The 27823-nt window shown below is 43.6% G+C and overlaps 1 protein-coding gene and 1 long non-coding RNA gene across 4 annotated transcripts; one reads left to right on the top strand and one right to left on the bottom strand.

Annotated features, from left to right (window-relative positions):
* Positions 1-3840: 3840 nt before the first annotated feature.
* On the bottom strand, positions 3841-27480 carry LOC110737901. 2 transcript variants are annotated; one of them, XR_002514514.1, is made up of 4 exons: positions 27269-27480; positions 27003-27070; positions 5938-6050; positions 3841-5862 (listed from the first exon to the last, which is right to left on the bottom strand). It is a non-coding gene; the product is annotated as an uncharacterized LOC110737901 (long non-coding RNA). The 2 variants fall into 2 exon arrangements; XR_002514513.1 differs by having other exon boundaries at positions 3841-6050.
* On the top strand, positions 22635-26908 carry LOC110737900 (zinc finger BED domain-containing protein RICESLEEPER 2-like). Of its 2 annotated transcripts, XM_021918250.1 has the most exons (4): positions 22635-22935; positions 23640-25260; positions 25639-25945; positions 26038-26908. In XM_021918250.1, the coding sequence occupies exons 2-4, from the start codon at positions 24532-24534 to the stop codon at positions 26067-26069; spliced, it is 1068 nt and encodes a 355-aa protein (XP_021773942.1). In that variant the 5' UTR covers positions 22635-22935; positions 23640-24531; the 3' UTR covers positions 26070-26908. The 2 variants fall into 2 exon arrangements, with proteins under 2 accessions (XP_021773942.1, XP_021773941.1); XM_021918249.1 differs by lacking the exon at positions 22635-22935 and having other exon boundaries at positions 23186-25260.
* Positions 27481-27823: the final 343 nt, after the last annotated feature.

The following is a 27823-nucleotide window of genomic DNA, read 5'->3' on the forward strand; positions in this document are numbered from 1 at the left end:
TCTTAAGGATAGGTCGACCTTCAAGTTTGACCTGGTTCGAAAGAGGGCTGCGACTCTCCAAGAAGCTTTGATTGAAACTGAAGCCTATATACAGGCGACTGATCACTGTAATACTGGAAAGCAGTCGGATGGACGGAGGTCCGACAAAAAAGAAAGCCGACCAAAGCAGTCGGCCAATAAAGATGAGAAAAAGAGGAAAGAAGTCTGGGCGGCCGACTCCTCTAAACAGCCGGCCCAGAAAAAGAAGAAAGAGTTCAAACCATACTCTCCGAAGTATGCATTCAACAAGGATAACCAGGCTATCCTCAAAGAAATCAAGAGCCGGATCTCAATCGAGAAGCCGGACCCCATGAAGGGTTCTGCAAGCAATCGGAACCAGGACAAATTTTGTCATTATCATGAAGACGTTGGTCATGAAACCAACGAATGTATCAGCCTCATGCGCTACCTAGACCGCCTGGTTGAACAAGGCGACCTTGACTCTTATGTCAAGAAGTCCAAGGGGAACACTTCCTCAAAGAACAAGCACTCGGCCAAAAAGAATCATCAGTCGGCCGACAGTTTTGATACTGATGACGCAATCATCTACACCATAGCATGCGGCTTCTCAGGAGGCGGCCCCACTATCAGAGATTGTCATCACAGAAGAGGATCTGGGAGGTGTTAAGGGGCCTCATGATGACCCCATTGTCATTGAATGCAAGGTGGCCAACCAAAGAGGTGGCCGGATCCTCATAGATACTGGTAGTTCCTCTGATGTTATCAGTAGCAGGTGCTTGGCAAAACTCAAGTACAAAACTGACTGCATACATCCGGTATCTCACCCTTTAGTAGGGTTTGGAGGAGGTGTCGTACACCCAGTAGGACGAGTGGATCTACTCATCCGCCTGGGTGAGAAAAGGGAGGGTCGTCACATGGTGGTCCGGTTCTTAGTAGTTGAGGAACTCTCGGCCTACAACATGATCTTGGGACGACCCACACTGAACAACTCTAAAGCTGTCATTATCCCCTCTCTTATGCTGCTCAAATTTGAGAAGGATGATGGAACAGTCGGCTCCCTAAGGGGAGATTAGAAGATGGCTCGAGAGTGCAACCTCGCACCGTCCGAGAGGTTCAGAAGTTAACAGGTTGTCTGGCGGCCTTGGGAAGATTTCTCAGCCGGTCAGGCGACAAGTGCCTTTGCTTTTTTCAGACAATCAAGAAGAAGGCAAGGTTTAAATGGGGGTCGGATGTTGAGCCGGGCTTCCAAAAACTGAAAGTTCACTTGCATTCCTTGCCAACGCTGGTCAGTCCCTTGCCCAAAGAAGTGCTTTACATGTATCTGCCAGTATCTGACCATGCTCTAAGTGTCGTCCTCCTTGCTGAAAGAGACGGCTGCCAGCTCCCGGTCTACTTTGTTAGCCATGTGTTGAAAAATGCCGAGTTGAGGTATCCCATAGTGGAGAAATTCGGCCTTGCTCTTTTCATGGCCGTTAGAAAATTGAAGCCTTACTTCTTGGCGCATTCAGTCGTCGTGTGCACAGATCAACCGATCAAGCGGCCACTGACAACCATGGAGTCGTCAGGCCGAATGATCAAATGGGCAATAGAAATTCATACCTTGGAAATCACATTCGAGCCTAGGAAAGCAGTAAAGGGGCAAGCCTTTGCTGACTTTATTGTAGAAATGACTCGGCCCTCTGATTCTCAAATTCCAGACCAAGTCTGGAAGGTCTATGTGGACGGGAGCTCCACCTCAAATGGTTGTGGAGCAGGCGTCATATGTTAGTCCTACGTTTCAACTTCCAAGCCTCGAACAATGAGTATGCTCTACGTTTCAACTTTGTTGGCAGGTATGAGTATGCTCTACGTTTCAACTTCCAAGCCTCGAACAATGAGGCAGAATATGAAGCTTTGTTGGCAGGTATCCGCATGTGCAAGGCGGCTGGGGCAAGAAAAATAGACGCCTGATCTGACTCACAACTGATAGTGAGCCAGTATAATGGCGAGTACGAAGCAACCCATCCGGCCATGATCAAGTATTTGCAGGCGGTTCGACAAGCAGTCGGATCCCTTGAAGAGTTTCATCTTACTCAGGTACCAAGATCTGAAAATAATCAGGTGGATGCTCTTTCAAAGTTGGCATCCTCGACCTCCTATGATACTCCAAGAACTGTCTTTTAGGAGGTTATGGAGAAAAGAAGTATTGAAGAGGATCCTATTGGAATTCTAGATCGAAGTTCAACCTGGATGGACCCAATCAGGGCATACTTAACAGACGGCATCTTGCCGGATGATCATCACCAGGCGGCCTCACTAAAAAAGCGAGCATCCAGCTTTAAGATGATAAAGGGGGAACTCCACAATAGAGGGTACCTTCAACCTTTCTTGAAATGTGTTACCCCAGAAAAAGGGCAAGAGGTCTTAGAAGATCTGCATTCTGGATACTGCGCCTCCCATATAGGCGGCAGGTCGCTTGCTCAACGAGTAAGGCGGTAGGGCTACTTCTGGCCTACCTTAGAAGCAGACGCCATGAAATTGGTGAAAAAATGTGACAAGTGTCAAAGGTTTGGCAAATTAATTCACCGTCCGGCTACTGATCTCACTGCCATCCATAGCCCACTACCGTTTGCTAAGTGGGGCATGGATATCCTGGGTCCCTATATGCCTGCTACAGGCGGCAGGAAGCACATACTTGTTGCAGTCGACTACTTTACTAAATGGGTAGAAGCAGAGGCTGTCAAGGGAATCAAGACGAAGGATGTGATTTCATTCATCTAGAGAAATGTCATCACTCGGTTTAGGGTACCCATGTCTATGGTTTTTGATATTGGCCCCCAATTCGAGACGCCTGTTCTCAAAAATTGGTTGGGAGACCAAGGCATCTCGCACTGCTTTGCATCAGTTGGTCGTCCTCAAGCAAACGGCCAAGTAAAAGCTTTCAACAAAATCATCTCAGACGGTCTTAAGAAGAAGATTGAACGAGAAGGCGGCCTATGGGCAGATGAACTACCACATGTTCTCTGGGCCATCAGGATGACTGAAAAAGGGTCGATTGGAGAAACTCCATTCCTCCTAACCTATGGTGCGGAAGCTGTTCTTCCAATTGAACACTACGAGCCGACTCTTCGGGTAATGCTGTATGGCGAAGAGGCAAACTGGGAGTCCATGCGCCTGGCATTAGAATCACTCCCAGAGAAAAAGGGCAATTCAGCCCTGCGCCATGAAATTTACCGCCTAAGAATGACGAGGTCATACAATAAAAGAGTGCATAGGCGTCCACTCAAAGTGGGTGACTTTGTGCTAAGAAAGATGGAAGCAGTCGGTAGGGCTAATAAGTTAGGAAAGTTAACTCCCAACTGGGAAGGACCCTATCGAATTTATGAAGAGGTTCGAGACGGTACCGACCGCTTGGAAACACCAGACGTCCAACTCTTGCCTCGAACCTGGAATGTAGATAATCTCAAAAAGTATTATTTTTGAATGATGTAAATAGCTGAGAGCTAATAATAAAAGTTTTCTTTTTCACTTCATTTATTTTGTACTAAGAGGGGCATGCCTACTGGTAAAACAGTCGGCTACTCTCCATACTTTTCAAATATGCATTCAATAGAGAGGGGCATGCCGCCTGTACCTAAACAGTCGGCTACTCTCTCATACTTAGTTCATCAAGAACTACCGATGGCCTATGGCCGAAATGATCAGACCAGGCGCCCAGCCAACTGATCCAACTTTAAAAACTAATCCGACCTGTCTCAACATCATAGCAGGCGTCCGGCGGCATCCATTCGGATGAAATTCGTCGCGGAGAGCAGCTCCCTTTTGGGTGGAACATTGTTCTATAAACTAATTACACGACACCTATGTGACTGTCAACAAAGACAACCACGCAGCTGTTTTTGAGACAATGATAACTCTATCACTGATCCAACGAGTGTTAGCAGTTAACATCCGCGTCAGATAACCGACTGTATTACTTGGGATAAGTACAGCCGGTTCCTTTTCACTTAATAGCCAACAAACATTGGCGAATCAAGGGGTCCAGCCGGCCTCCGCCGCCTGGTACCTCGACTACTCAAACAGAAGTGATGGCGACTAAGTAACATCAATGTTAACTTATAGTCACTCCCTAAAACTTGAGTAAATAACCAACAAAATTGGTGAATCAAGGGGACTAGCCGGCCTACGCCGCTTGGTACCTCTACTACTCAAGCTTAGACATGACGAGAGAGTAACCTTCAAGATTACCCATAATCACGCCCATACTTAGCCAGGATTCAAAAGGTATGACAAGTCCGCCTTCTTAGAGGTGGACTAAAGCTCTCGTACCCCAACCTGCTAAGATGATTTCTCTTCAAACCAAACATGTTTGAAAAGTTGGTTCACAGGTCGACTGCTTTTTAGGATAAGCAAGGACTCAAGAAATTTATCTACTTTCCTTTCACAAGTAAAGCAAACCTAATGTATTCTCCAAAATATGTTGGGGTCCGACTGGATAGATGGCCGATTGATCGCCTAACTTAGAACTAAGACAACTAGTCGTCCAGGGGCATAGGCAGCCCTCACATTTTACCTATTCGCAACTATCGGCCATACAAAACAGTCGGTATGATACGCAAGCGGATATCAAAGATCCTTGATACTTCGACACTTAGCAAAAATTCGAAAAAATAAAGCAAAATTCGAAGCCTGGACAAGCAAAGACGACCAAAAAGATGGTCGCCGAATTCATATAAACAGTCGGTCTTAAAGACCGGAAAAATATTCAAGACTCCGGCCCCCTGGCCGGGTAAAGTGAAAAATAAACGGCATGCAGGCCGAAGAAAAAGTTAAAAAAATAAAAGCTTAAGCATTTAGAGGGGCATCGGTATTCAAGGCCGCCTGATCGACATCAACTGTGGGCGCTTGGTCCTTCGCAGCACCCTTCTTAGTTTATTTTCCTTCAAGGGCCGAATCCTTGTTTACTTCCACCTCCAATGGGTCAATGGCGACCACCTCCCCTTCCTCCTCGCTGACCGCCTGCGCCTCATCCGCCACAGCCACCGCCTCCATAATTCTTCGATTCTACTCTTCAGTACAAGCTTTGAACTTCTTCTCCCATGAGGCGTAATTGGCTTTTGGGAAGAGGCGGGACTAGGTCATTTTCTTGATTTTGACCAGGTCCTCCATCATAGACCTAACCAAATCCATCTTTTCAGTTTTAGCCTTGGCCGTCAGCTCTTTGGTGAGGGCCGCCTCCTGGATCTTCAACTGGCTTTTAAGATTCTCTATTGATTTCAGCAAAGATTCATTGAGATGCGCAGTATGTTTGAGAGGCTCCAGCTGCTCTCGGAGGGTTTTGATGGTGGTCTCCAGCTCCGTATTTTTCTTCTGGGCCGCCTCCAACTCAGTGTAGACCTCCGCAGTGGCCTGTGCCTGATAATAAAGAATATCAGTTGTCAAAATTTCATTTTGGGCAATTTGAAACATTGCCTTGTCACAGCCAGAGGCGGCCATGGCTTTAGCAGCCTTTACCTCTTTGTTCTTCGCACTGATTGGTTTGTGAAGGCCGCTTACTCGGAGCAGGGACTATAAAAGAAAACAGGCGTCAGATACTTAGGACAAAAAGCAGGCGTCCCAATAAACAATGACAAATACAAAGAGTACCTCAGAAAGGAGACCCATTATACCATCAAGGTTCAGGGTACCGACTCCCCGGACTGCATCTCTCTCCTCAAGAGGGACAACTCTCACCATGGACTTTATTTGTTTTTCCCCCAGATTGGGGGTGATCGGCTGCTTGTCAGTCGTCTGTTTCCTGGTCGAACCAGGCGTACTCCCACCTGTCAGTTTCCGAACCGTTGAGTCCGGTTGGTGGGAGGAGGAGGGTTTTGAAGCGCCCACCTGCAAAAAAATGGGTGCCGAGTGTTAATAAACACAAATATAAAGAAGACAAAGGCTTAAAGAGTTTGAACTCACTTGGGGCGACTCCTTTGAGGAAGGATCGGAGGAGGGCTTTGGACTACCAATTACTGCGGCTCTTTGCATGGCAGCCGCCTTTCTTGAAGCAGTTATACTGTCCATAGCTTCCGCTAAAAAAAAAAATAAAAAAATATAAAAAAAAATATCCAACCAAGAGTTAGAAAAATTAATGAGGACATAAAACCACATCTGCTTAAAAAAGAGCAAAGTGTCGACTACCTCTCGAGACCCGACTACTCAGGCCACTGGCGGCTAGGAAGTATTCGTCATATAGCCACCTGAATTTGGGGATACAGTGTAAAGGCACCTGCTCCATTTCCCCACTAGCAGGGTTGAGTTGTGTTTTCACCTTGAAGAGCCCTCGGTCTAGGATCTCTTCCCTCGCTTTGCGAGGAACAGGCGGCATGGCAGCACCGCCTGCAAGGAGGGGCGGATTCCTATTCCATCTGTTGTACCGCTTGTTCAACATAGGATCAGAGGTTTGGATAAGGTAGAAGGTGTTCCTCCAGTCCTTCCACTTATTTTCTTTCCCTCTTGCCATCTAAAAGCCCTTGTGGCTTGATAGCTGGTACCAGCCGGTACCGCTTGCTTTGGGGGTCCGACTCAAATAGTTCATATGGGTGAACGCCTCAAAATTTGGCTCCACCCCGTGCATTTCACATCCGGCCACATAGCCAAGGATGTTAAACCAAGAGTTTGGGGCTAGCTGCCATAACCCCACCTCGTACCCATCGAGGATTTTCTGAACAGCTGGATGCAAGGGAAATCGAAGTCCCACCTTAATGGCTGCCTCATAGCAACCAAAATAGGCATCCCCATAACTGATCGTCATAGGCCAGACAACCGCATCCTCAACATCCGGCACGAATAAATCAAAATCTGGACCCATCACATGGTCCGATAGAAAGGAATCTAATTTTTCCTTCATGGCCTTGATGCGGCCCTTTGGAACGTGGCAGAAGTAAGCAGTGTTCAACTCCTTGTTAGAGGCGGATGGTTCCGACCATTCGTCCCCTTTTTCAACCGCATGAGAGAGTCTTGACTCATGCAGTCGGGAGTGCCTCTCCTCTGAGTTTAGGGAGTGATGGCTTGAAAAGCTAGAGCTGGACTCACTATTAGAAGAGTCCGACTCCTCGCCTTTCTTAGAGGGGACCAACCCCTCTCCTTCTGTAGTGGTCAACTGTCGACTGGCTAAGTCAATAGTGAAATGGGTAGGGAACACCTTGGCTCCCTCCTCTGAGCTCCCAGCGATAGAGCCGCTTTGGTTGATTTTATCATCAGGCGCCTGGTCAGATGTCTCGCTGACCGGCACATAGAAGGAGGAGCCATCGAGTTGGTGATCTTGGCTGTTCTCTTAGTTTGAGCCATTGTGTTCTGCACAGAGACAGTCGAGCTATGTATAAACGGCAAAGTTTGGTCCGAAAAGGGGCAGGCGGCACTCCTAGTCCTAGATTCAGCCGTCCCCAGTGACCGACTGATCACTACCCTAGGTCGTGCCGGGTGCTTTAGAGGTACCATAGTTCAAAAGAAATAAAAAAAGAAAAGTAAGAGAACAGACGGTTACCTGAATACTTGAATAAGTGACGTTGTAAATAGAAGAGATCTGAAAAATCAGCTGGCTTGACAGATCAGGCAGTAGGCTATTAATGTCCAAAAAAGTCAGAGCAAGTTCAGGGATCAGAGTGTTCTCTTTCAAAAGATTTCAAGTGTGAAAATAAATCTGAGGTCAACACGCCCTTATATAGGCAAAATGAGAAGTCGAAGGGTCACTTCCAAAAATTCAAAAATAAGCGGGAAAAACCATCGGCCATTCACCCAGCGACACCTGTAGCAGACCGTCGCCTGTTACAGGCCGACACCTGTCACAGCTGACATATGAACAGTCATATGCCACCTGTGAGGGGCAAATGATTAGGGGGTTTTTCCCTAACCAACTATCGTCTGACAAATGGACCAATCAGGCGCTGCCATGTGTCCGCCACATGGGCCATTAGGAGTCTGCCACGTGTCAGGCGATGATCGGTCCACCATGGACCACTTGTGTCATGCCACGTGGCCTCCCCCATGCCAAATGGGAAAACCAGCCACCTAGGCCCAATGACTTGTGGAAGCCCAATCAGCCCTAGGTTGACCTAAACCTAGGACTGACACGCATCCCAAGACATATAAATATGATCATAAATTCTCATTAAAGAGGATTACGCCACTTAATTACTCTCACTTAGAGAAAACACTTAATCTTTTTTCCGCATTTATTACTCCTAAAGCAAGTACTAACTTGATCGTCGGAGGCGGAGCACCTACCATCCGGAGTCTGCGTTGTTTTGCAGGTACAGGCGCACGGTTCCAGTCTCGGAATTGTAACTCTCCCGCAGGATATCAGAAAACCCCGAAACACTAATACCCTGCTTTTTCTTTTTAGCAATGTGCACCCTAGACTGAATAGTTGTGAGTAGATATAATTTACTTTTAAGTAAATACTATTTACTTTTGAGTTAATATTATTTACTTTTAAGTAAATACTATTTACTTTTAAGTTAATACTATTTACTTTTGATTTACTTTTTAGCTATTTTAATATACTTTTGAGATGTTTTGAATTACTTTAGAATTTTTTGTATTTACTTTTAGAGGTAACCAATGTAGGAATCGAGACTACATCTCTATGCATCCGATAGTACTCTACCACTTAAGCTAATAGGTTTACTTTAGAGTCTTTTTTATTCACTTTAATAGTTTTTTATTTACTTTAACCAACTACTATAGGAATCTACATTTTCCAAATTCATCTTTTGTATTTTCAAACCTAATGTAAACCAAGATGAGCTATTAACAGCCACACTAACGTGAGAATTCCCCGTCTTTGCTTTATTGCACGCCATAGGAATTGGGTGAGCAAAGCATAGCAGCATCACATAACAGCTCCACCCAAACCTTGCTTGTTATCTCCCATTGAATGTCACCGAATGGTTTTAGATACTTTGTGAGAAGACAAGCATCTAGAGCAATTCCAGTTCCTGCAATTCTAGTTCACCTCATCTATTTTTTATTTATTTACTTTTGAGTGTTTTTTATTTATTTGTGAGTGTTTTTCATTAACTTCAATGATGTTTAATTTACTTTGAGCGTTTTTCATTTAGTTTTAGAGACAACCTATGTAGGAATTGAACCTACATCCCCTATGCATTTGCATAATGCTCTACTGATAACTTGTTATTTATATGATTTTAGAGTGATTTGAGCCCTAGAATTGTAGGAAATCAATGCTTAGTTCACTAATTACTCTATTTTTATGCATTTTTTGTGTATCATATGCTTTACGGGTTTGCTAGTGTTTTGGTGCATATTTAGGTATAAATATGGCACTTTGAAGCTTTTAGACAAAGAAGAAAAGAAGTTTGAGACAAGAAGAGGGAATAAGGGAGCTATGGAAGAATGAAAGAAGCAAGGAAAAGTGTCTAAGAGTGAAATAAGAGCATTTGGAAGGGTTTTGGAAGGATTTTTTCCTTAAGGTCAACTTCAAATGACCATAACTTTTTTTCTACTCAAGTTTTTGAAGTGATTCAAATTGAAGATTAAAGTTCATCTCAAGAGCTTTCCAACGACTGCTTACATGCCTTATTCCAATGAGTAATGAAGAAGTTATGACCTTCCGAAATGAAGCTATTTCGCCAGAAAAATCTGCACATCCGCGCAAGGTCAGGCAGTAGCTACTGTTCTCATTTTAACAAGTCTGCACGTCCGTGCAACCTTTGGCACGTCCGTGCCGACCTGTAGCCGGGCCGATTCTTGGTTTCTCCGTCCTTTTACTTGGGGGTTATATAATATCCCTTTAGCTTCATTTGGAGGGGGGGATCTTCTTAGTTTAGTTTTAGCCTAGGTTAGGGTTTTTAGAGAGAGAAACTCTCATTTTCTAGAGAGAGAAAGTGAGGAAAGCTTGGTGATTAGGGGATTTTTCCCCACCAATCACCATCTGACAAGTGGACCAATCAGGTTCCGCCATGTGTCCGTCACATGGGCCAATAGGAGCTTGCCACGTGTCAAGCAATGATCCGTCCACTATGGACCAATTACGACACGACACGTGTCCTTCCCATGACACCTGGGATAACCGGTCACCTAGGCCCAACTTCCGTGGGAAGCCCAATCAGCCCAAGGTTAACCTAAACCTAGATTGACACGTTTCCCGAGGTTATAAATACCTCCCTTAATCCTCATTAAGGGAGATTACGCAGATTACACACATTAAACTCTCTCACCTAAAGAGACCCAATCACTTTCATTTCCGCATTAATTACTCCTTAATCAAGTACTAACTTGACCGTCGGAGGCGGATCTCCAATCATCCGGAGCATCCGTTTGTTTTGCAGGTACAGGCGCCCAGTTCCAGTCTCGGAATTGTAACTCTCCCGCAGGACATCAGAAAACCCCGAAACATCTTGGCGCCGTCTGTGGGGAAAGTACTTCTGAGATGGCATCCACGTTTGTATCGGCTCCTGAAGAGAGACGTCCCCTAGACAACCCTCTAGTTCAGTCGGACCACGATACTGAGAATGAATTTGAAGTTGAAGCTCACACAGCTTCAGACGGGACCCTAAGGGCCCAACGTACCCGTCATACCGAAAGGAGGGAACGGGAACATCTTCATACAGGAAGCGAGCCAGCAGGCGCACCGCCTGTTCGACAGCAGCCGACTGATGGGTCTGCTCCCATCACAAGGAACGAACTCATGACCTTCATGAGGGACTTCAAGGGAGAAATTCAAGAGTTGATCAACAAGAAGTCGCCTGCTCTGGACAAGGAGTAGTCGGCTAAGAAACCCTCCACTTCACGGAAGAGGAAGCCAGTTCAAGGGCGAGAGGCGACCCCTCATCCTAAATCTAGGAAGTGGGAGCCACCTGCCCTTGATTTCACAAAATACCGTTTTCCTACTCCAGGAAATAGGAAACATGTTCGTCATATTCAGGCGGACGGGTCGAGGAAAACATACACAGACGCTCGGCTACTGCTAGAGCAGAAGAAGAGTGACCGATTGTCAGAGTCGGCCTCTACTTCAAACTTCCAAGACAGTCTACGAAATACCTCGATGAGGCATACTCAGTCGTATCATGAGAGTCATTCAGGCGGCACCTCCCGTCAGTCCGGCTATCATAGCGACCGGGCGGTACCAAACTTACCGTTTGTACCGCAACAACAGTATTTTTTACAGCCACCTCCGTTTGGTGGACATGCAGCAAAAAATGTCCAACCTATGGACTGGCAGCTACGGTTGCTTAGACTTGGTGAACAGCCGTCGGCCTTCTCCAAGGAAATTACTGAATCCGCTCAGCCGGCCAAAGTGAAAAATGTATTAGTAGGCGCCTATGACTGCACTACTAACCCAGAAGACCATCTGATGACATTCACCAACCTGATGTACCTTCAAGGGTTGGATGATCCCACTTGGTGCAAGTGTTTCCCAGCGACTCTCAAAGGAATCGCACAACAATGGTTCGGCAACCTGCCGACTGGTTGTGTAAATAACTTCAAGACGCTTGCTTACTTATTCACCTCCAACTTCGCCATGAACATCCCTGCGAAGAAGACGACCCTTGATTTAGGAACAATTCAGCAGGGCGAGAAGGAGGGGCTTCGTTCTTACATCAGGCGGTTTAACCTGATGAGAATACAGATTCAAGGGTTACCGGATGAAGTAGCCTATACTGACTTTTTCAGAGGTCTCAAAGACGGGTCGACCTTCAAATTTGATTTGGTCCAAAAGAGGGTGGCGACTCTTCAAGAGGCCTTGATTGAAGCGGAAGCTTATATACATGCGACTAATCTTTGTAGTACGGTAAAACAGTCAGACGGGAGAAGGTCCGACAAAAGAGAAGGACGACAGAAACAGTCGTCAAACAAAGACGAGAAGAGAAAAGAGGTCTGGGCGGCTGATTCCTCTAAACAGTCGGCCCAGAAAAAGAAAAAAGAATTCAAACCATACTCCCCAAAGTATGCGTTTAACAAGGATAGCCATTTATCCTAAAGGAAATCAAGGGACGGATCTCAATTGAGAAGCCGGTCCCCATGAAGGGTTCTGCAAACAACCGGAACCAAGAAAAATTCTGTGATTATCATGAAGATGTTGGTCATCAAACCAATGAATGCATCAGTCTCATGCTGTATCTGGACCGCCTCGCTGAGCAAGGTGATCTTGACACTTATGTCAAGAAATCTACGGGGAACACTTCCTCGAAAAAGCAGTCGGCCAAAAAGAATCAGCAGGCCGACAGTTCCGATACAGATGATGCAGTCGTCTACACCATTGCAGGCGGCTTCTCAGGAGGCGGCCCCACTATTAGGGGCAACAAAGACAATATCAGACAGTTAGATGTAAATTCCGTTCACCAAGAACGACCCTCCAAATATTCATTTCCTGAGATTGTCATCACTGAAGAAGATCTAGGAGGGGTAAGAGGGCCGCATGACGACCCTATCGTTATTGAATGTAAAGTGGCCAACCAGAGAGTTGGTCGAATCCTCATAGATACCGGAATCTCATCAGTAGCAAATGTCTGTCGAAACTAAAATATCAGACTGATTGCATACATCCGGCATCCCACCCTTTAGTAGGGTTTGGAGGAGGAGTCGTCCACCCAGTTGGACGAGTGGATTTACCCATCCGCCTGGGTAAAAAAAGGGGAAGGACGACACATGGTAGTCCGGTTCCTGGTAGTAGAAGAACTCTCGGCCTACAACATGATTCTGGGACGACCAACCCTGAATAATTCCAAGGCTGTTATAATCCCATCTCTTATGTTGCTCAAGTTTGAGAGGGATAATGGAACAGTCGGGTCCCTAAGGGGAGATCAGAGGATGGCCCGAGAGTGCTATCTCTCGGATCTCAAGCCCACTGTTATGGCCACTATGTCGAGCGGTGGAAAAATAGACCTTGACAATGTCAAGGAGAGTGCGCTTGTTCAAGAAGCAGGCGGCAAGAAGAGAAAGGCATCCCAGACAGGGGCCGCAAGAAAAGACAGAAAATAGCAATCATTGGCAGAGGAGCGGTCGGATGAATTCCGCCCTCAGCCAGCTGGTGAGCATACGAACCTGATGTTAGATGACTCGCGTCCTGACAGAACAATCAAGGTTTGGACGACTGCTCTAAGGGACCTGGGTGACGACTTTCACAAACTATTGAAAGAATACAAGGACATCTTTGCATTCGAAGTCCATGAAATGTCAGGCATTAGTTCTGATCTGGCGGTACATAAACTGGCAGTGGATCCGAAAAAGAAGCCGGTACGGCAGAAGAAGCGGAACCATGGCGAAGAAAGAAGTCAGGCGGCAGCCGCCGAAGTTAAAAAATTACTTGATGCAGGGTTCATCCAGCAATGTTACTTCCCAGACTGGGTTGCAAATGTGGTGCTTGTTAAAAAGCCGAATGGCACCTGGCGAATGTGTGTAGACTACACAGACTTAAACAAGGCGTGCCCCAAAGACAGTTACCCTCTGCCTAAAATTGATAACCTGGTCGACTCAACAGCCGGCCATGCTTTGATGAGCTTTATGGACGCCTACTCTAGTTTCCATCAAATTCCTTTATGGGAGAAAGATCAGGAGAAGACGGCCTTCGTCACTGATCAGGGGTGATACTGTTACACGGTCATGCTGTTTGGTCTTAAGAATGCCCCGGCCACTTTCCAGCGAATGATAAACACTGTGTTCTTTAATCAGATTGGGAGAAATGTCGAGGCATATATTGATGATATGATTGTCAAGTCTAAACTTTAGAAAGATCATCTATCGGACCTCCGAGAAACTTTCGCCACACTCAGGCGGCACCATGTCATGCTCAATCCCAAGAAATGTGTCTTTGGAGTTGAGTCTGGGAAATTTCTCGGATTCCTTATCAATCAGAGAGGAATAGAGGCGAACCCTGAGAAGGTGCAGGCGGTCATCGACATGCAGTCGCCTCGTACCATCCGAGAGGTTGAGAAGTTAACAGGTTGTCTGGCGGCCTTGGGAAGATTTCTAAGCCGATCTGGCGACAAATGCCTATACTTTTTCCAGGCAATTAAGAAAAAGGCAAGGTTTGAATGGGGGCCAGATGCTGAGGCGGCCTTCCAGAAATTGAAAGTTCACTTGCATTCCTTGCCGAGGCTGATCAGCCCTTTGCCCAAAGAAGTACTCTACATGTACATGGCCGTCTCTGATCATGCGTTAAGCTCTGTTCTCCTTGCTGAAAGAGACGGCTGTCAGCTCCCGGTCTACTTTGTCATTTATGTATTGAAAAATGCCGAGTTGAGGTATCCCTTAGTGGAGAAATTTGGTCTTGCACTCTTCATGGCTGTTAAAAAATTGAAGCCCTACTTTTTGGCACATGCAGTCGTCGTGTATACAGACCAACCTATCAAGCGGCCACTGACCATCGTAGAGTCGTCAGGCCGAATGATCAAATGGGCCATAGAAATACAGAGTCTCGAAGTTACTTTCGAGCCTAGAAAAGCAGTGAAGGGGCAAGCCTTTGCTGACTTTATTGTTGAGATGACTCGTCCTCCTGACTCTCAAGTTACAGACTAAGTCTGGAAGGTATATGTGGACGGAAGCTCTACTTCAAATGGTTGTGGAGCAGGCGTCATATGTCAGTCGCTAGAGGGCGACAGGTACGAGTATGCTCTACGCTTCAGTTTTCAGGCCTCAAACAATGAGGCAGAATATGAAGCTTTACTAGCCGAAATCCGCATGTGCAAGGCGGCAGGGGCAAGAAAAATAGACGCCTGTTCCGATTCACAATTGATAGTGAGTCAGTACAATGGAGAATACGAAGCAACCCATCCGGCCATGATCAAGTATTTACAGGCGGTCCGACAAGCAGTCGGCTCCTTTGAGGATTTCCATCTGACCCAAGTGCCGAGATCAGAAAACAACCAGGCGGATGCACTGTCAAAATTAGCATCATCCGCCTCCTGTGATACTTCTCGAACTGTTTTTTGGGAAGTAATGGAGAAGAGAAGCATCGAGGAAGACCCTATTGGAATCCTAGACAGAAGCTCAACCTGGATGGATCCAATCAGGGCATATCTGACAAACGGTACCCTGCCGGATGATCATCAACGGGCGGCAGCACTGAAAAAATGAGCAACCAGTTTTGAAATAATAAAGGGAGAACTTCACAAAAGGGGGTACCTTCAACCCTTCTTAAAGTGTGTTACTCCAGAAAAGGGACGAGAGATACTAGACGATCTTCACTCTGGTTACTGTGCTTCCCATATAGGCAGTAGAACGCTTGCTCAACGGGCAAGGCGGCAGGGCTACTTTTGGCCTACATTAGAAGCAGATGCAATGGAGATGGTGAAAAAATGTGACAAGTGCCAAAGGTTTGGCAAGCTAATTCACCGTCCGGCTACTGACCTCACTACCATTCATAGCCCACTACCGTTTGCTAAGTGGGGCATGGATATTCTGGGTCCATATACGCCTGCTACAGGCGGAAGGAGGTACATACTTGTTGTCGTCGACTACTTCACTAAATGGGTAGAGGCGGAGGCTGTAAAGGGAATCAAGACGAAGGATGTAATTTCATTCATTTGGAAAAATGTCATCACCCGGTTCGGGGTTCCCATGTCTATGGTTTTTGATAATGGTCCCCAATATGAGACGCCTGTTCTCAAAAGCTGGTTGGGTGACCAAGGAATTGCACACTACTTTGCATCTGTCGGCCGTCCACAAGCAAACGGCCAGGTAGAAGCCTTTAATAAAATCATCTCAGACGGTCTCAAGAAAAAGATTGAACGAGCAGGCGGCCTATGGGCGGATGAATTAGCACATGTTCTCTGGGCCATTAGGACGACTGAAAAAGGGGCGACTGGAGAAACTCCATTCCTCCTAACTTATGGTGCAGAAGCTGTTCTTCCAATAGAACACTACGAGCCGACTCTTCGAGTAATGCTATATGACGAAGAGACAAACTGGGAAGCCATGCGCCTGACATTAGACTCACTTCCTGAAAGGAGGGGCAATGCTGTCTTGCGCCATGAAATTTACCGCCTGAGAATGACTAGATCATACAACAAAAAAGTACACAGGCGTCCACTCAAAGTGGGGGACTTTGTACTTAGAAAAATGGAAGCAGTTGGAAGGGCTAATGAGTCTGGCAAACTAACTCCCAACTGGGAAGGACCCTACCGAATCTGTGAAGAGGTCAGGGACGGTACCTACCGTCTGGAAACACCAGACGGCCAACCGTTGCCTCGAACTTGGAATGCAGATAATCTTAAGAAATATTTCTTTTGAATGATATAAATAGTCAAGGGCTACTTAATAAAAGTTTGCATACTTAATATTCAATATTGTACTAAGAGGGGCACGCCTACTAACAAACAGTCGGCTACTATCCATACTCAGTTTTCATTTTTACTTAGGAGGGGCATGCCTACTGACAAACAGTCGGCTACTCTCCATGTTTAATTTTTATTCTTATCGGCTACCCTCCTCTTACTTAGCACTTACGTTCACCAAGAACTAACCAATTCCACAAGCCGAATGATCAGTCCAGGCGCCAAGCCAACTGATCCAATCTTTAAACTAATACGACCTGTCCCAACATCATAGCAGGCGTCCGGCGGCATCCCTCCGGATGAAATTCGTCGCAGAGAGAAGCTCCCTTTTGGGTGGAACATTGCTCTATAAACTAATTACACGGCACCTATACGACTGTCCCCAAGGGCAACCACGTAGCCGTTTTTGAGACAAGGATAACTCTATCACTAACCAAACCAGTGGTAGCAGTTGGCATCTGAGTCAGATGACCGCCTGTATTACTTGGGATAAATGCAGGGGGTACCTCTTGAGTTAATAGCCAACAAACATTGGCGAATCAAAAGGTTCAGCCGGCCTCCGCCGCCTGGTACCTTTACTACTCAAGCAGGAGTGACGGCGACTGAGTAACACCAAAGTTAACTCATAGTCACTCTCTCAAACTTAGTATGGAGCCTAAAAGGTATGAGTCGTCCGCCTGTTTTTAGCAAACAGGGGCTCTCAACCACTACTCCTGCTAGGTTAACAACCTATGAGTTAAAAGCCAACAAACATTGGCGAATAAAGGGGAACAACCGGTACCCACCGCTTGATACCTCTACTACTCAGTTACTTGGCGACTAGGTAACAATCATGTTTACTTGGTCACTCCTTAAAAATTTTAGTATGAAACTAAAAAGGTGTTCATACAGCACCTGTTCACACTAGATTTAATATGGCGGGAAACAGTCGGCCTAGACGGCCTAAAGTCTCTAGCCTAAAAGCATGACAAGTAGGAAACAACTTTCCTACTTGGTTAATTTTACAAATGACAGGACCGCCTGCCTAAAGGGGATCCAGTCTTTAAACTGGTTCGAATACCGATTGGATAAATGGCCGACTGATCGTCTAGCCTGGAAACAGACAACCAGTCGTCCAGGGGCATAGGCGGCGTGACTAACTATCCGTACCTGTATGCAACTATCGGCCATGTAAAACAGTCGGTATAGTGTACAATTGGATATCAGAATAATTCAATACTTGAACAAATTTGAAGCAAAACAAAAAAAATTCATTAAAAAGAAGTCGGTCATTAAAGACCGGCAAAATATTCAGCGCCCCGGCCCCTGGTCGGGTAAATACAAACAAACGGCACGCAGGCCGTGGAAAGAAGACATAAAGCTTAAGAAGGGGGCAGATCTTCAATATTAGCAGCTGCCGCCTGGTCAGCACTCTTCTTGCTGGACTCGGCTTCAGCTGCATCCTTCTTTGATGCATTACCCCCAAGCGGCACAAGCGCCACTACCGGCTGCTCCTCCTCCTCCAACGCCTCTTCCTCAGCAGCCGCCAGGATCTCTTGATTATATCTATCAGAACACTGGCAGTACGTTTTTTCCCATGAGGCAAAGTCGGCATTGGGGAAGAGGCGGCCCCAAGTCATGCGCTGGATTTGAACAGAGTCACCCATCATCTCCCAGACCAGCTCTTTCTTTTCTTGCTCGGCCTTTTCCGAGATCTCCTGAGTAAGACTCTTCTCCTGGGTCACCGGGCGTACCTTTACGCTCGCCAAGGATTTCTCCAAGGTTTCGTATGAGGACATCTTTTGGCGAAGAGGTCTCAGCTCGGCCTTGAGGTTGTTGATGGTCGCCTCCAGCTCGCTATTCCTCTTCTGGGCCGCCTCTAACTGAGCCCGGATAGCGGCGGTAGCCTGCGCCTGATAATAAAGAATATCAATGGTCAGAACTTCATTTTGGGCAATTTGAAACATTGCCTTATCACAGTCAGAGGCGGCCATAGCTTTTGCAGCCTTTACCTCTTTGTTCTTCCGGTCAAGCGGCTTGCGAAGGTCGTTCACTCGGAGCAGGGCCTAAGTAAAAAGGGGAACAGGCGTCAGTTTCCAAACAAAAAAGAAAACAGGCGTCCTGGAATTCAAATACTCAAAAATATGCTAAGTATACCTCAGCAAGGACCCCTGCAATCTCGTCTAGGTCAAGGGTGCCGACACCCCTGACCGCCTCCCTTTCAGCTGGAGGAACGGCCTTGATCATAGACTTGGCCACCTCGACCAAGTCAGGCTCCTGAGGGCCGGCTGCATCAGGCATAAACAAACGGATTAGACCTAGTAAAGAAGGGAGCAAGTCTAAAATTTACAAGGATAATTTCATACTTCTAGGTGGCCCAGCTGGAGTTTTAGAAGAAGTGGTCGGCTGCTTCTCAGCCGCCACATGTTTCCTGGCAGAACCAGGAGAGCTCGCAACAGTCGTCCTCCGGGCCTTGGGGTCCGGCTGTTGGGAAGAAGAAGCTCTTGGAGCGCCCGTCTAAAAAAGAAGAAAAGAGTCAGTATATGCATAAACACAACTCCAAAAAGAGGGTGAAAGGTGCGAAGCCCACCAAGGGTGCCCCCTTGTTGGGGGAGTCGGATGAAGACTGTTGCATGATGGAGGCCCGCAACAAGGCCGCCGCAGTCTTGGAGGCGGTAATTTTGCTCATGGCGTCCGCTGCAAAAACAAATAACAAAGTTAATAAAAGTCATAACAAGAAATGCATGGAACAACAGAGTATTCGACAGGCCGGCTACCTCTTGAGCACCGACTGCTGAGGCCACAGGCGGCCAAAAAGTACTCGTCGTAGAGCCATTTGAAGCTCAAGACGCAGTGCAGGGGTACTTGCTCTCGTACCCCTGGAGTAGAGTTCACCTTCGACTCTACTTTGAAGAGTCCTTTATCTAGGATATCTTTCTTAGCCTTGGGGGAACAGGCGGCATGCTGCGGCCGCCTGCAAGAAGGGGCGGATTCCTGTTCCACCTGTTGAAGCGCTTGTTCAGCTCTGTGTCTGAACTCTCAATGATAAGGAAGGTGCTCCGCCAGTCCTTCCATTTGTTTGTTTTACCTCTCGTCATGAGGTAGCCCCTGTGGCTCGTCAATTGATACCATCCGGTACCGCCTGCCTTAGGGGTCCGGCTGAGGTAGTTCATGTGGGCGAAAGCCTCGAAGTTCGGCTCCACCCCGTGCAGTTCGCACCCGGCCACATAGCCGAGTACGTTGACCCAGGAGTTCGGGGCTAACAGCCATAACCCCAACTCATACCCATCCAAGATCCGCTGAACAGCCGGATGTAGTGGGAAGCGCAGCCCAGCCTTGATGGCCGCCTCGTAGCAGCCAAAGCAGGCGCCATCATAACTGGTACTAGCCGGCCAGACGACTGTGTCTTCCGGATCCGGCACGAACACTAAAAAGTCGGGGCCCATTGTGTGGTTTGCGATAAAGCTCTCCACTTTCTCTTGCATGGCTGTGATCCGGCCTCGAGGTTCCGTGCAGTAGTAGGGGGTATTTTGCTCTCGGTGAGAGGCGGATGGCTCCGCCCAATCGTCCCCCTTCTCAACTGCGTGAGAAAGCCTCGCCTCTTGTAGGCGACTGTTTTTCTCTTCAGTGTCCAGAGAAGCATGGCCAGAAGAGCTAGACTCGGAATCGTCCTTTGACGAGTCCGAAGAGGACGACTCATCCCCTCTCCCGGAGGGGCCCGCCTCCTCTCCTTTAAAAGGAGCAGGAGAGAATGTAGAATTGTCAACTGTAAAATGGGAAGGGGTCACTTTGACTCCTCCCTCAGAACTGCCGGCTTTCAAGCCGCTTTGTTTCACTTCCACATCTGGCGCCTGGTCAGATGTTTCACTAATCGGCACCCTGTGGGAGGAGCCGTCTGAGTTTGAGATCCTGGCAGTCTTTTTTGTTCTGGCCATCATGCTCTGCATAGACACAGATATAGTCGGACTTTGTATAAAGGGAAAAGATGGGTCCAGAAAAGGGCAGGCGGCACTCCTAGTCCTAGATTCAGCCGTCCCCGGTGACCGGCTGATCACTAACCTAGGTCGTGTCGTGTGCTTCCGTGGTGCCATTTCATAAAAAGAATAAAGTAAAGAGAAAATTAAGAGTAAGAGAACCGACGGTTACCTGAACGAGTGACGATTGATGAAGTTTTGAAAATCCTTTGCAGTCGGCTTGTCAGAGCAGGCGGTAGGCAGAAAGGGTCCAAAATGTCAGAGCAAGTTCAGGGGTCCGAATGTTCTCTCACAAAGTTTTCAAGTGTGAAATTGACCGAAGTCAACACTCCTTTATATAGGCGAAGTGAGAAGGCGAATGGTCACTTCCAGAATTTAAAATTTTGGCGGGAGAATCTCTCGGCCTCTCGCCGAGTGACACCTGTAGCAGGTCGTCGCCTGTTACAGGGTGATACCTGTCACAGGTAACACGTGACCAGTCACCAATCACCATCTGACAAGTGGACCAATCAGGTTCCGCCATGTGTCCGTCACATGGGCCAATAGGAGCCTGCCACGTGTCAAGCAATGATCCGTCCACTATGGACCAATTACGACACAACACGTGTCCTTCCCATGACACCTGGGATAACCGGTCACCTAGGCCCAACTTCCGTGGGAAGCCCAATCAGCCCAAGGTTAACCTAAACCTAGATTGGCACGTTTCCCGAGGTTATAAATACCTCCCTTAATCCTCATTAAGGGAGATTACGCAGATTACACACATTAAACTCTCTCACCTAGAGAGACCCAATCACTTTCATTTCCGCATTAATTACTCCTTAATCAAGTACTAACTTGACCGTCGGAGGCGGATCTCCAATCATCCGGAGCATCCGTTTGTTTTGCAGGTACAGGCGCCCGGTTCCAGTCTCGGAATTGTAACTCTCCCGCAGGACATCAGAAAACCCCGAAACACTTGGAATATGAAGAATTGAAGGAAGGAGACTTGAAGATTTGGATACTCCTTGCAATATCAATGAGAATTTCTTACTCTCTCTCTCCTATTTTGTTATTCTATTTACTTATTTTTGTACCTTTTCATCCTTAATTACTTATTTATGTTAGATTAGTGTTTGGTTTTATGTTCTTAGTTGCTAATTCCTTTAGTTTTGCAATTTATTATGATTTGTGAGTAGTTCTTTTACTTGGGATGGTTGAAACCATTGATGAATTCACAAATACTTGTTTGTATGTGTTGATTTAGCTAATGTGGGATGTTAATTAGTTGAGATTAAGTGGTTTCATTGTTAGTTCTTGTAAGTGGCCATTGCTAGAACTATTTATCTAAGCTTTCTCAACGAAGGATCGAGAGATGAACTTGAGTTAGCTCCCTTATGCTTAATTGACTTAAAATGCCATGAGAATAGGAATTTCTAGTCAAGGGAATGTTTATGTCATCGTGAATATGCTTTACCACTTGTTTTATGCTTTGTAACCACGAGAGTAGGTTATATTCATGACTCAAGTAATCCCTCTAGCTTGAGAGAGTAGTTGGGTGCTTTAGATGACTTCCCTTAATTTATCCCCAAATTGCTATGTCTTGTATATTGAATTGTAGTTTGTGAATGACTTAATTGGAGGATGCCTTCCCAAGATCCTTGTTATTATTGTTTGTAGTTTTTCTTCATAACTCATAACCCAAAAAGACTTGACTTAGCTTATCACAAATCGATATTTGTTAGTGCTCCCCTTAGTCCTTGTGGGATCGACCCTTACTTGCCCTTTCTACCCATTAGAGAGACCAAGTTAGGTTTTTATCTTTGGTAGGCTTGACGACAGCCTATCATCTACCACTTGAGCTAATAGGTTTTAGTACACCTAGTAACAATCTAAAGCAGAGTTATAAGATCATACACCACACACCAAAGGTACAAACATTAAAATGTCCTAATTGTTGGCATTAGTATACTTTAAGAGAGGATTAGTTTAATTTTGGAGAGATTTAGTTTAATTTTATGAGATGTATACTTAGTTAGGGGTGGCAAAAACTGACCCGACCCGAAAACCCGACCCGAGCCCGACCCGAAAATAGCGGGTTAGGGTTGAGAATTTCGACACGAAAACTTAAATGGGTTGACACGAACCCGACCCGAAACTAAATGGGTTAGGTTAAGGTTGAAAATTTCAACCTGAAAATGACCCACATAACCCGAAAATAATTTTCGGGTCAAAATCAGGTCGGGTCAACCCGAACCTGACCTTATAACCCGAATAAAAAAGTCTTAAAAAAAATCATTTTAATGGCTAATGGCCCAAGCCCAATTTAAAGTTCTAAACCTAAAAAAACCCTAAATGTGACTAACCCCCACCAGCCGTTTTTGTCTCCTATTTTCTCATTTTGCCCTCTCTCTCTCTCTCTCTCTCTCTCTCTCTCTCTCTCTCTCTCTCTCTCTCTCTCTAAACTTCTCTGGTTCTCATTTTCTCAACAATCTCAAGTTCTCAGACACTCCACACTCACTCTTTCCTTCTAGTTCTTTCTCAATCTTTCGTTCTCAAGTTCTCAACTTTTCCATCTTCTCACTCGTTCTCACTCCTCAAGGTAATGGTTATTAATTGTTTTTTATTTCGTTTCGTTTTTGTTTTGAATTTCAAGTTCTGATTCTGAATTTTCCATTCTTGTTTTTTTTTTTTCAAATCTTCAAATCTTCATCTCCTTCAAGCCGTCAAACCTCAAACTCTCAAAGGTAATTCTATTTTAAATTTTGTTGTTTTTGTTTCGATTTTTGTTGTTTTCGTTTCTGTTTTGTTGTTTTTGTTTCGATTTTGTTCTTGATTTTTGATGTTTTTTTTTTCGTTTCAATTTTTTTGTTTTCGTTTCGAGTTTGGTTGTTTTCGTTTTGGTTTTGTTGTTTTCGTTAGTTTTGTTCTTGATTTTTGTTGTTTTTGTTTCCGTTCCATTTTTGGTTGTTTTCGTTTCGAGTTTGGTTGTTTTCATTTCATTTTGGTTGTTTTCGTTTGGTTTGTTCTTGATTTTTGTTGTTTTTGTTTCTGTTTCAATATAGATTTGTATTTGATTATTGTTGTTGTTCTTGCATGATAATAGTATTAAGTTTATATAACGTATGATGGGTTGCTTTGTAAATTTCTAGCACAATAATCCAATTCCTGATCTAATTTACAGGAAGAATATATCTTTGACATGCATGTGATTTTTTTTTTTTAATTTTAGGTCTGATTTAGATTATATCTCTAGCTTGTTGTTGTTGACTTGTTGTTTATTTTATATTGTTCTTCTTGTCCAAATAATTTCTGATTTTTTGCGGTAATTATGGATGTTGATGTTTAGATTATATCTCTAGAAAGAATAGATCAGTTTTTGTCTCTTGTTTTAAAATAAATGTTTTATTTTGTTATAATTTTTGCAGTAATTATGGATGCCGATGTTCAGCAACTTTCTTCCGAGGAAGAGGAGATTGACTCGACAACACAAGACAAAGGAAATGGTAAAAACCAGAAAACTTCTTCTGGTAAACCTCGTGTGATTCTTACTGGTAAGAAACGTCAACGTCGGTTTTCTTCTGGTGTTTGGGTGAATTTTGATTTTTTAGACGAGCCTGATGAAAATGGTAATCTAATTTGCAAATGTAAAAAGTGTGGTATACATTTTAATGCTGATAGTAAGAATGGAACTGGGAATCTTCATCGTCATTTGAAAAATTGCAAACAAAGGTCTTTTAGGGATGTTGGTCAAATGATATTAGAGAAAACATCCTCTAGTTTAGGAAATAGATTGCGTGAATTTGATGCTAATTATTTCCGTGAATTATTATCTCTTGCTATTGTGGAGCATGATATGTCATTTCAGTTTGTAGAGTTCAAGGGTTTTAGGAGATGTTTTAATTATTTGCATCCTGATTTCAAACCTGTCACTCGAAATACTATCAAATCTGATGTACTTAAGATGTATAAAAGAGGGAAAGAAAAATTAAAAGTTGTTTTGGGCTCAACTTGTAGTAGAATTGCATTAACTTCTGATTGTTGGACTTCTATAACCACTGATGGTTATATTTCATTGACAGCTCATTATGTTGACAAGTCTTAGTGTTTGGAAAAAAAGATTTTGAACTTCTTACATTGGTCCTCCCCATACAGAAATTCATTTATGTGATCATGTGTATGGTTTGTTAAAAGAATGGGGTATTCAAAAAAATATTTTTTCAATTACATTAGATAATGCTTCTTCAAATGATGTTTTTGCTGAAAATCTAAAAGGGGAACTTGAGTTGATTTGTGGTGGGGAATTTTTTCATGTAAGGTGTTGTGCTCACATTCTTAATTTAATGGTTCAAGATGGTTTAAAAGGAATTGATGAGGCTGTGTATAAGACTAGAGAGAGTGCCAAATATTGTAAGAGTTCACAAGCTAGGAAACAAAGGTTTTTAAGTTATGTATCACATGTTGAAATTCAATCTACTAGAATTTTACAACAAGATATTCCTACTAGATGGAATTCAACTTACATGATGCTTGATTGTGCTTTGTATTTTAAAAAAGCTTTAATTCACTTTCAAAAAGTTGATGCCAATTATGTACATTGTCCTTCTGTTGAAGAATGGGGTAGAGTTGAAAAAATATGCAAGTATTTGAAAGTTTTTCATGATGTCACACTTGCCTTTTCTGGGACCAAATATCCAACTTCCAATCTCTACTTTCATAGAGTCTTACAAGTTAGGTTGTTGTTACAAAATGAAATGAAAAGTTCAGATCTTTTTATGCAAAAAATGGCTTGTAAAATGTATGAGAAATTTGGAAAGTATTGGTCAGAATTTAGTACATTTATGGCTGTTGCTGTGGTGTTGGATCCACGATATAAGTTGCAATGTGTCAATTGGGGTTACATGAGGATATATGGTCAGCATAGTGTTGAATACGAGCTTGAGTTTTCTAAGGTTAAGGATGCTTTACGGAGGTTGTACGAGGATTATGCATCCAGTCATTCTTCATCAAGCAATGTTATTCCCACTGCTAATGCTTCCAATGCTAATGAAGCTTCCGATGATTTTATGATGGTAAACAACTTTCTGAGTTTCTGTCTTTCTGATGCATTTACCTTTATTGCAAGTGAAAACATATCCTGATTTAATAATCTGATTTTTTATAATCTGATTTTATTATAATTTGATTTTATTATATCTGATTTATTATATTATAATCTGTGATTTATTGTATTATAATCTGATTTTTATTTTCTGATTTTTTGTGTCATGGCGTCATGCTACTCATATAATTTGATTTATTGTATTATAATTTGATTTATTGTATTATAATCTGATTTTCTTATAATCTGATTTATTATATTATAATCTGATTTTATTGTATGATAATCTGATTTTTATTTTTTGATTTTTTGTGACATGCTACTCATGTAATCTAATCTTGGTATATAGGATTTTGATAGTTTTTCTATGGAGCAATCAAATGTGGCAATCAAATCTGAAGTTGATATGTATTATGAGGAGCCACTTATCCCCCGAGGCACCAACCTTGATATTTTGTCTTATTGGAGAACTTGCTCGGTCTGGTATTCTATATTAGCTAAAATTGCTAGGGATGTTCTTGTTGTCCCCGTATCAACTGTGGCCTCCGAATCAGCTTTTAGTACTGGAAGTCGAGTGCTTGATTGTTATAGAAGTGCTTTAAAATCAGAAACAGTGGAGGCTATAATTTGCTTAAGGGATTGGGATTTTGGGGAAGGTAAAAAATGAGTTAGAACTATTATATTACTTGTAAATTATCTTTTATTTTTAGTACATGTGTTGATTTTAATTTGCTATCTTTTCTTGTAGATAATATGGATCCTCAAATGACAATGCTATGAGGATCCGTTATGAAGCTTAAGGTGGGGGACAACGATGACGCACCACAAACCTCGCCGGAACTATCAGAATTTGATGAAAATGCTTCTTCGAATATTGTTTGAGTCACAAGGACTAAAGTTTATTAAAAGACATTTTTTTCTTTTTAATTATGGTTTGTAATTTGTTAAGACTATTTTGGTGTGTTAGTGACTTAGTGTGTAATAGTTAATTAGGCATTTTAGACTATTGAAAACATTGGGTAAAAAATTCAGGTTTTGTTAACTGTTTGAAAACACAAAATTTGGCTAAAAATCAGTTTATTCAGCTAAAAAAAAAACAATTAACAAAAGTCAGGTCAAATCAGGTTGTTTTCGGGTTGACCTGAACCCGAAAATATCAGGTTCGGGTTGGGATTTTCAACCCGAAAACTTAAATGGATCAGGTTCAGGTTGGGGGTTCCCTAACCCGAAACACGAAAACCCGAACACGAACCCGACCTGATATGTTTGCCACCCCTATACTTAATTGAATCAAAATTTCTAAATTATTATAGCCATAGCTTTAGCTACATTTGTCTCCCATCATTCAATGCCCCGCACCAGTGAACAGCCCTGAACCGAGCCATTATAGTCACACAACACTGTCCCCAGACCAGTCCCTAACTCCCTTACAGCTCCAGCATTAACATTCAGCTTTTCCCCACCCCTCATCAGGTGGTGACCAGGCCATAGGAAGGGGCATACCAGCACCCCCCTTTTAATTGGATTCATTGAGGCATTTTATCAAACACTTAGTGTGCATTAAGAAATCAACAACAGTAATTGAATAATCAAAATTAATTCAATGTAAAGTAAAAAAATAGACAAATTCAGGCTGAAAAACAAGAAATATTAAAATTCAATTGAAATATGATTTAAAATTGAAGAAAAACAAGAAATATTAAAACGTCTTACCTCAGAAGCTGCTTCAGTGGAGTATCAAAAGCTCGAAATTCCCTTTAATGGAGAATACAGATCAGTAGCTTCAATGCAGCAAAGAAAATTGTACACGAAATTACAAATGAATGCTCCAAATTGATAGGATATATGATCCGATAAACGTTAAAAAAAAAAAAAAAAAAAAAAAAAAAAAAAAAAAAAAAAACCCTAAAATTCGAATTATACCATAGATAGTGAAATTGAAATTCGTGATTCAAAAAAGAGGAAAACAAACATCTTACCTCAAAAGCTGCTTCAATGGAGTACAGAAAGCTCTAAATCTACTGCAATGGAGTAGAGAAAGCTCGAAATTCGCTTCAATGGAGGTATCTAGAAAGTTCGTTGTACTTGAGGAGAGAGAAATGACAAAAAGTGCTGAATTAATCTGGGCCGCTCATCAAGCGCGCATCTAAGTTAGATCCAACGGCCCTAATTAGTTCCTAGTTCCTATTATATAAGAGGTTCTTATTATATTATAACTCGATCCTATATATATATATTAGATTGGTATTTGTTTATAATTTTATTATTCGATTGTTTTTACTAGTTTTGTGTGTTGTATATAAACAATTATAGTTAAAACGATGTTCACTTCTATAATAGTAAATGTCCGTTTATGTTTTATATTTGTGTTTTGTAGTATATTATATGTTTATTATAGTTGTATTTGAATATATATGTCGTACATGTGAATTTTAATGATTATCATGGTTTTGTAGTTTCTCATATACATTTTAGCTAGTGAACATATCTTATTATTTTTTATTCTTTTGTTCATTATAATGTTTAGTTATGTA

The sequence above is a fragment of the Chenopodium quinoa genome, unplaced genomic scaffold (genome assembly GCF_001683475.1).
Source record: "Chenopodium quinoa cultivar QQ74 unplaced genomic scaffold, ASM168347v1, whole genome shotgun sequence".
Taxonomy (NCBI): domain Eukaryota; kingdom Viridiplantae; phylum Streptophyta; class Magnoliopsida; order Caryophyllales; family Amaranthaceae; genus Chenopodium; species Chenopodium quinoa.

Bases quoted from the DNA above. Each gene is read 5' to 3' on its own strand.
- LOC110737900 (XM_021918250.1), top strand. From the start codon at position 24,532: ATGGTTCAAGATGGTTTAAAAGGAATTGATGAGGCTGTGTATAAGACT. The intron at 25,261-25,638 runs GTAAACAACTTT...CTTGGTATATAG, and splicing joins CTTCCGATGATTTTATGATG to GATTTTGATAGTTTTTCTAT. The intron at 25,946-26,037 runs GTAAAAAATGAG...CTTTTCTTGTAG, and splicing joins GGATTGGGATTTTGGGGAAG to ATAATATGGATCCTCAAATG.